The 9487-nt window shown below is 40.4% G+C and overlaps 1 protein-coding gene across 1 annotated transcript in view; it reads right to left on the bottom strand.

The window, feature by feature from the left end:
• LOC141144419 (protein QNR-71-like) overlaps nucleotides 1-8646 on the bottom strand; it is an 11213-nt gene extending 2567 nt beyond the window's left edge. Inside the window, exons 1-9 of the mRNA XM_073630094.1 lie at nucleotides 8429-8646; nucleotides 5349-5495; nucleotides 3561-3704; nucleotides 3325-3483; nucleotides 2724-2882; nucleotides 1317-1679; nucleotides 1008-1181; nucleotides 812-911; nucleotides 314-519 (exon numbers count right to left, since the gene is read on the bottom strand). Of these exons, the coding sequence (XP_073486195.1) occupies nucleotides 314-519; nucleotides 812-911; nucleotides 1008-1181; nucleotides 1317-1679; nucleotides 2724-2882; nucleotides 3325-3483; nucleotides 3561-3704; nucleotides 5349-5495; nucleotides 8429-8501 (1525 nt within the window). The 5' untranslated portion in view covers nucleotides 8502-8646. The remainder of the gene's footprint in view (nucleotides 1-313; nucleotides 520-811; nucleotides 912-1007; nucleotides 1182-1316; nucleotides 1680-2723; nucleotides 2883-3324; nucleotides 3484-3560; nucleotides 3705-5348; nucleotides 5496-8428) is intronic.
• Nucleotides 8647-9487: the final 841 nt, after the last annotated feature.

The raw sequence follows: 9487 nt of genomic DNA, 5'->3' as shown, positions 1-9487 counted from the left end.
GGCACATGCAAAGTCATTTAGCTGCCTTGGGGGGGGGGGGGGTCACGTTGACGTACTAGCGAACACGCGCACTATATACAAGCCTATTCACCCGACTGGTCTCACTTGCCACGCCATGCATGCTCAAGGATTCTTTTCAAAGTCTTACTGCCTTCATTGGGCCCTTAATAGATCTCTAGCTACCAATTAGCCTTAATGTGCTGCATAACACTCTAGTACTGTCTGCAGGGCTTCACCAACAAATCCCTCTACACAGCAAGGTCAAAAGTGCCCCTCCCCCATTTTAAAATGACATCCAACATGTTGCAATTACCTGCATCTACATAGACCAGGGTACTGGCAAGAGCCAGACTTGCATCATCACTTAGGGTAATATTGACACAATAAGATCCTGGTTCTGCAAATGCTCTTCGTAGGGTCAAGAGGCACTGGTTTGAAGCTGGAATTGGATCACATACCATGTTCTGAGGAATCATGCAAGAAGCATCTGAAACAATTGTGCAGGCATCTGTAGGCATGCTGGAAGACAAACCATAATTAGGTCACAAAGGAGGAAGAACAAGAGTCTAGGCAGAGCAGATGGCCGGGGGGGGGGGGGGGGGGGGGGGGGGGGGGGGTGGTGTTTGGACAAACTACAAGCTTAGCCTGCAGTAAACCAGGATAAAATGTATTGTCAATACTGTACATGTAGTTCTCATGTGAGGGAATATGCCAGTAAAAGAAAGCAATTGGGGAAGCTTTATAAGATGTAGTGTGTAGTCCCATTCCACCTCAACCCATCTATATAAACCGCACACACACAAAAACCTACCTGCCTTCACAGGACACCACAAAATCAATTACAGAATTTTCAGCCTGGGAGGGCACTTGGATGGTGTTCATTTCAATAATATTCATACCAAGGATGCCATCTAATTAAAAAAAATATATATATATTTTTTTTTTTTAAACATTTAGGCCAAATTCTAGTTTTAAGCATGAAAATGTTCTGAATGCTTTCCACCTACCTACAACTGTAATTTTTGCGTTGTAGTAGCCATATCTGTAGATAAAGCACCCAGGTAGAGATGTTGTCAGTATAGTTGAATGGGTAGTGGGGATAGCATGGGTAGTGGTATTCTGTTCTTCTGTAGTTAGTTGAAAGGCCTCAGTTTTGAAGGGTGGCACTTCTGTGGTGTTACCTTTTTGGACAAAACAGTTATTGTAATCCTTGTTGCATATAAACTCCCCCCCCCCCCCCGCCCCCCAACACAACCCACACTACCATTTAAGCAAGCAATTCAAACAGCAGTTATGGAACATTTCCCCCCCCTTACCGGTTGTGTTTGTAGTGGTATGGGGTGTGGTGGTTGTTGGCATCTGCGTAGTTGATGCTCTTGTTGTAGGCAGGGGAGTAGGTGTAACTGGTTTACAGGGCCCTGGAATGGCAGCTTTGATGGCTAGGTTCAGACTGAAGTTTCCAAGCAAGGTGTAATTATGAGTGGAGACTGGGTTATTGGACACAAACGAGCCACTGCCATCACCATAGGTCCAGTTGAACGACAGAATAGATTTGTTGAGGTAGTGGCTTGGATCATGGATTTTAACATCAAATGAAATTGGAGAATCTCTGATATAGATGTGGTCAGAGGAATTCTTGTCATTTTTCTGTGAAATGTTCACATAGAAAGGAATTTGATCTGGAAGAGAAAAAAAAAAAAAAAAAAAAATTTATATATATATATATATATATATATATATATATATATATATATATATATATATATATATATATATATATATATATATATATATATATGAAGTTTCTGTACACAAGCCTCCACATTGCATTTCACAGAAAAATCTGTGCTGAAGAGCAAAAGTAAATTACAGTATGATTGGTGTAGAAATTGTATGCCATATTTACACATTTCCCCCCCAACAAACATTACCCTTCAAGTATGTATCAAATACATAATACCCGAGAAACCTCAGATTTCTAATCTTTATGGATACTGGGTGTATAAATATAGGGTCTTTAAGTAGAACTATAGGCAAAATCTCTCCCCACCCATTTGATAGAACAAGGAGTTATAACCTAGTCAGATTTTTTTTTTGCCATCTGTGTCCTATGCAGAGACAGCCCTTAATTTCCTGTCCTATAACTACCCAAAAAAATAAAGTGAGGAAATCCCTGCAAATTAAGGTCTCTCTCGTCCTGGGGACAACCATGTGTCCCCCCCAGAACTAATTTCAAGTCAAAATTTGACTTTCCACCCCGAGACTATTGCTGCAGGGATGTATTAAAAAATAAAATACTGCACCATCTGTGAAATGAAGGATTTAAACTCATGAGAATAAATCAGGAACCCCGCTGCAACTTAATGTGAGACACACACCTACCATACAAAATTCATTAAATCAGTGCAACTTGAATTTTAATTTTGCAGGTATGCATGGCCAACACCACTTCAACTGAGAAGAGGTAATGGGGTGTGGATAATTACCATTTGGGTTGATACATCAACTTTCTTGCAGCGATAGTGGCAGGCAGTGTTGTCACCAATACCAAAATTGACTTGACAACATAAAAGTTCCACAAATACAAGATTCAAAGTGTTCTCTACTTTGATGTACCATATGGATGCAGATAATTTAAAGCATGTTATAATTATAACTACACCTTCCAAGACACCAGAACCAAGAATATGTACAGACAAGTTTTTATCAGCATCTACACTTACCTGTTACAATGTACAGGCCACTTGCTTTAGCAACAGGGTAATGCCTTCGATAGCCTCTCCTAAAAACAGTCACCTCAATCATGTGTGCACCAGCTGTGATGTTTGTAGTATTTATTGAGAGAACAACTGAAGATCTTCCAGTCGTCTGATAGTACTGGCCTGGTTATGGAAAACACCTTCAGAATTAAGTCAACCTCTTAATACCCATCAAAATTTACACTTTCAGCATTCAGTCTAGTTTCCCCGAGAAACACATGTGGAGCTCAGAAATAGGGACAAAAGGGTTTGAAACCAATTTTCACATGAAAAAACATATATACAAATGTTATCACTTGCACGATATCCAGAAAAGACCCATACAAGTTAGCTGCCAAGTGACTGGCTATATTGCTCTTCATGTGTAGTTAAACGAATAAACTAGCTGGAAACCCCAGACTAAGAAAGCTTGCCCTTAGTTGTGCAGTATGGCAGGAGCCTGGTTCCTGCACAGATTCAGGGGGGAGAAAAAATAAAAAACCCCACCCAAACCTCAACTTGTCAAAGCTGTAATTCAGCTAGCCATTTCCTACGAGATCTACATAGAGATTAGAATGATACCAACCCAGTGTTTGAAAGATGTAGATGAAGTTATGGCGTCTCCAGTCATGGTGGTGAGGAAATGGTCTCCCATCTGGAAACTTGTTAGAAAAACTGCAGTTTCCTTCATTACAGAATGGTACCCATTTGGTCCAATTATACACATACTGATCACTAAAGGAAGCTGAAATAAAGTAGGATTAGAAAAAGCCAGCCATCCTACCTCTTGACAGATAAGGATAGAAACAGAAACCTATATACCATTAGCACATCCTCGTTGATAGACTATATCCCCATCTTCATTCTCCCTTTGACATCTGGGAAACTGCAGAGCCACAGAAAATGTAACATTTGACCCCATCAGTGCAGGACTGTCACTGGTCAAGCGTGCCACTACTTTGCCACCTAAAACAAAACAACCAGTGTTAGGACAGGGCAGAAACCAGTAGCCAAGAAGTCAAAGAAAAAAAAAAAAAAAAAAAAAAAAAAAAAAAGTATAAATGGACCACTTGTCAGTGACATGCTTCTGGTACATAAGTGGTGCAGGTTGCTAGATTTTCCAAAGTAAATGCTCAATTTTGCCCACCCCTCACTTTTAATTTGACCCATCCTTTGTGTAGCACCCTCGTGTTTAGGCAGGGTTGCTCCTAAATTTACCTGCCAGGTGCAGTTACCTTGGCTCATTGTTAGGAATGAATTGAGTTCACCCCAAGTCTAGAATTGCTGCACTTCTCTCTTCTGCCACTAGGTGGCCAGGTACCTGGTGACATTAAATACAAGGGCAAAGACAGATTAGGAGTATATGAGGCATCTCAGCCAATGGGCAGGGGTTTTCTTAAATCCCTTGGACTGCTGGGAAAACCTATATATTTGGGCGTAGTCAGGTGATTGGTGTTCTGTGCCACCTGGATGGCTGTACTGCTAGGCCAGAGTTTGGGCCTAGCCGGCTGCTAGGCTGTCCGAGGGCCTATCCAGAAGCAGGAGAGCAGCGCAGGGATTGCGGCTTGCAGTCCAACCAGAATTGAAGGTTCCCTGGCCAGAGAACCTATCAGGGTCAGAGGAGCTCAAGGGATTCAGTGGCAGTGAATCTAGCGAGAGACTGGGAGCTCAGTGGGTTGAAGTGCAAGTAGTGATGGAACTGTTACAGACTGTTGCCATAGGAGACAGCATTCCTACACATGCAGATGTAGTGTCTTGCTGGATGCCTTTCCCCTGCATGGCTGTCTACCTGTAGGAGTCTTGGAGTCTGCCAAATGAACACTGCAATTGCCCAAGGGTGTCCTGGCCCCAACCCTCTCTTCTTTACACTACACCCACTATGCCTTACAACCCACTATATGGAAGGTTGTCAGTAGCTGTGGAGGTTCTCAGACTGGAGGCAAGGGACCTTGCTACATTTGCATGTTTACTTGGTACCCTTTGCCTAGCAGAAAGATTGTACATGTTACCTAGCCAAAGCTACACCTACTGGCTTACACCGACAACATCTCCCAAAACTGCTGGGTATCAGGTTTTAATGGTTTGAAAAGATTCCTCCAGTTTAGCAGAGGACAAAATCAGCAGACCTCACTGGTTTACAGAAGAATAAAGGCCAGTATAAACATGGAGTTAGCTGTAGTGAGTTTCTTTAATGAACTATAAAAGGACTCTGATATTCTTTTAATTCCTAATGGTTTGCTTCCATTTACACCGAACCCCTTTAGTCAGAGGCCAGAGTTTAGTCCTAGTAATTGTAAGGCAAAACTACATCAGGCTGATTATGTTCCTGACAAATATAGTATACATAAAAGCAAAGTTATGAGTAGGGCATGATTGGCTGGTTAGGCTTTGCCTTTCTCAGACAATAAGGGAATGCCTCTTTGGCAGTAGTCATTGAACAAGTGCTCACATTGGAAGACTTGTGCATTAGACACAAATGTCTTGCCAGGTCCACATTATGCCTATTTTTGGGTGGAGAGGCAGGAAGGTTCACTATAAAAATTAAATTTATTTTTTGTAAAATTGTGTAAAGAAAAAAAAAAAATATTGTGGTGACAACTTAGACATTACCTCGCCAACAGTTTTCCCATCTAGGATCACCAGATTTCCAGGCAGGATAAAGCTTGTCATCCCAAGAGCTGCTGGCCACGGACCAACCACGTACAAGGTGATTTTTGTGGGCAGTCCCCCTTCCGAACTCTGACACATCTTGGAAACCTGTAGAGATGATGCTCAATTTTTAGCTCATGATATGCCAAACCATGGAAGAAGGTTGATTGATTCCGACATGCATTACAAAATTATTTGTGAATCTGAAAGAATTGGTCAACTTACAAGTTGAGTCTTACCAGATAAAGCATGTCACCGGAGTAATGGATGAACCATACATAACGTGGCGACTGACCAGTTTAGGAAAGTTTGGAGTCACCAGTATACCTCTTGGAAAGAGACTATTAGGACGGTTACTTGGACCTGGAGAGTCACTAGAATTTATGGTATTGAAGAGTTTACCCAGCCCACTTCCAACCAAATTTTAAATTGGTTGCACAATGCAGTCTATTAAAGTCACAGGATTCAAATAGAGTCAAAGACACTTGGTGAAAAGCACTAGTATTTAGAAAAAAAAAAAAAAAATTATATTGGCTTGCTTCCTGACATTTTTTGGATTGTGACCCTTGCTTAAACTACATAAAAAATTTCTCAAATATTAATCATTGCCAAACATCTGCTATTTTACATTGGGCCACCACAAGAAAAACTATTACAAGATGAATCAAAGTTCCCTTGACAAGTTTATAGCTGCTACTGCAAGCATAATATAGCAATTTTAAAGTGCAACTAGAATTTGACTGCTGCCAAGTTTGTTACCACTAGGAAAGCTAGAAGTAGTCACAGAAACCAAAATTTAGGCCTTAAAATAGCCAAAATAAAAAAAAAAAAAACAGTTCCTGGAGTTCTGACAGGATCCCGCCTGACCCACACCACATTTCCCTACACTTTTAGAGCACTGCTACTACAGACACTATGGGGCTTATTTACTAAAAGGACAGACAGTTTCTCAAAAAATAAAAACTGCAGAGGTGATCAAATACCAAAGGAAAAACTATTTGTGAAAAAAAAAAAAAAAAAAAAAAAAAATTTAAAGTGACGCAGTGCTGAATCGCACAAAAATAGCCTAGTCATTAAGGGGGAAAATCTTCCGGGGGTGAAATGGTTAATTGAACAAACCAATTTGCAGCCATGTACAGCTGCACCTGATTCGGAGTATACCATCTCCCCAGTGATCTTTCACTACACTGATAAGACAGGGAAACCTCATCCAGGTTTAGTTATATAGAAGACCAAAAAAGACAGCAACCTCTTCCTGAATGGATTGCTGCCCCATTTTCAGTATTCACCATAGTTATGCAGTGGAGAAAAGGAGGTCATAAGTCCTGCCGAGTTTATCATAGCACAGGCATTGGCAAATCAATTTGAATGCCTACAAAATTAATATGCAGGTCTTACTTGTTGTGAAACACTAAAGTGTGTGTATTGCATGCGTACACAAAATGAGAAGCCTATAAACAATGCAATTCACTAAAGCAGAATCAGTCTTTTATAAAACTATTAAACGTAGCACTTGAGCATCCTAACTCAAAATGTTAAACTTAAAGCAGTGTTCCACTGTCTATTAAAAGTCAGCAGCTACAAAAAGTGTAGCTGCTGACTTTTAATAAACACTCACCTGTTAAAAAAAATAAAAATTAAAAAGTACCAGAATTAGAACGGATGCAAGTGCTGTTAAATTGGCTACCCTTACAATCTGGATTGGCAGTCTCCTTCAGATTTATGAAAGCCACATAATGCAAGGACCTACCTAAACAGATTACCAGCTTTCTGAAATAGGGACCCTTTTTAGCACAAAGTATATAGGCACAGCCATCTACAATGGGATATAAAAGCAGTATTAAAGTCCACTTTGTGATGTCTACCTACAGGGAAGCCCATATGTATTACCAATATCCCCCCCATATAGGACAATACTGCAGACTAGTAAGAGCAACTACTCAAAAAGGAAAAAAAAAAGGACAGGAGAGGAACCCCACAGGTAGGCTCTCATGGTGACCATACATGCATTAATAACATATGAAATTCCTTTTTGTGGTGGTGGGGGACAAAAGTAATAGTTATTTGCAGTCATCAACCCATTCATTCAATAGATAAACCACCGAGGAAGAGAATTTCAAGCCATTTTTGAAATCTATTGAGAGTTAAATCAATCGCCTCCGTTTCCACCATACACTCTCACAAAAGATGCTGCATATCCAGGAATAGACTATTTTTAGTGCAGAACCAATATAGTATATTGCCACCATTACACTATATAGGTGTTGTAACCTCCTCCAGAGCAATATCTATAGTCAGAAAGTCTGTTAGAGTTTAGTCTAGCTTACATTGGTGGCTAGTGGGAAAAGTGTCCCCCTTAAAACAAACAGCTAAAAGAGGATTGGGTGTATGCAAGTGGAACTGAATGTCTTCCACCACACCAGAGTGTTGAGTGATCCCACTCCCTCACACTATTGGAGCACTTTATTATTTTACATGTGGAGCGATCTCTATATACATTGCTGGATATCAGGCTGGTGATTTTACCCCTGTGTGTGGTATAAAAGCGTTTCAGCCTTGCACGCAAGTGCAGGAATTTGGAGTCGGTGAGTGCATTTCTTAAGGGAGTGGGATCACTCAACACTCTGGTGTGGTGGAAGACGTTAAGAAGATACTCAACTAAAGATTTTTTTCCACATATGGACTTTTAGTTTGGATTTTATCACTTATATCCATCACATGGTGTTTTGATTGTCTAAACATATTTTTTGACATATATGGAGATGCTGTTTAAAATTTTATTTAATCACATGTTGTGTTGGATTGTTTAAACACATTGCTTTACCAGACACCTTTTTCAATTCAATTGGACAGTTTTGTCTAGGATAGCGCCACTTATTTCTTTTTTATATATGTTCTTGCACTGTTTAGATATAATAGGAGGATTTTGCACTGTTATAGATCTATTTTCATCAAGTAGTTGTAAAAATGTAACTTAATGCAAGAACATACAATTCAAAAGAAAGACCCTTTAACAACAAGCACTTCAAACACAAACTCACGTGTTCCTGCCTGGGCAGCAGAGATCAGCCAGACACTGAGCACCAACCAGCCCCTCACCACTGCAGACTGCATTGCAAAAAAAAAAAAGTGAATTGTTTCCTCTCCTTTCAGCACAGCAGTATTTAAACTGGCCTCTACTAGCCACAGCTGAGAGTAATAGCAGTCAGAATTCTGTTTCCTCCTCCTGTGTATGAAAAGCCTTCAGGCTCATCATGTGATGGAAGATGCCTGATTCTGTGTCCTGGGCTCTGCCCCACTGCTCATGTGCTTATGGGTCACTTACCATGAATCTCAGATTTTAACTAAGTTTCTCAAATTTCAGAGTTGATATTGCTATCATTGCCTGAGGAGATGACAATTATCATTTTAATATTGTGTTTATCATGGCCAAATTACACCCAAAATAGCTTCAACTTCAGATCCAACTGTCCAAATTGATTGACTTGTCCCTGTCCACATTTCTTGATGTGTGCGATTCATTTAAAATAGCACCCCAACACACAGAGCAATGCACATGTGTTACAGCACACTGCAATGCATGGCAATACACCCAGGTGCATTGCATTAAAAAATTTGTGTCCTGTCTGATTTTTGGGAGGTTTTGGTGCCAATGCCAGCTTATTATTTTCAATCAGCTACCTTAATGCAATGCATGCTGACATATGACATACTGTAATACACGTTAAAACATGTGATGAACCTTAATCTGCAATAAGACCTTGCTCCCAGCTATATTGTATATGTAGCGGTGCCCCCGTGGGGTCGCTGCATCCACACATTTCACCCTGCTGGTCAGACATCCATTTTGGCACACTTTCTCAGACAATGAACAGTCTTTTGCTTGTTTTTGTTGTTTTTATTAGGGGATTAAACTTGGATGGGAAAAAGGGACATGGGATGCCCAGATAATGAATACTTATCGATTAAATCAATGTTGGTTGAGTCTAGATTTGACAGTCTCTTCCTCTGCACATATCCTCCAGCACACTAATTGAGATCACTTGCTTCACTTCACTGTCCAAATCCTGTCTCCATTAGCACTAGGGTTGCCACCTCAT

This window comes from Aquarana catesbeiana, linkage group LG05 (genome assembly GCF_042186555.1).
Source record: "Aquarana catesbeiana isolate 2022-GZ linkage group LG05, ASM4218655v1, whole genome shotgun sequence".
Lineage (NCBI taxonomy): Eukaryota > Metazoa > Chordata > Amphibia > Anura > Ranidae > Aquarana > Aquarana catesbeiana.
Note: the sequence above shows the minus strand (reverse complement) of the source record. Positions and strands in the feature narration are given on the sequence as shown.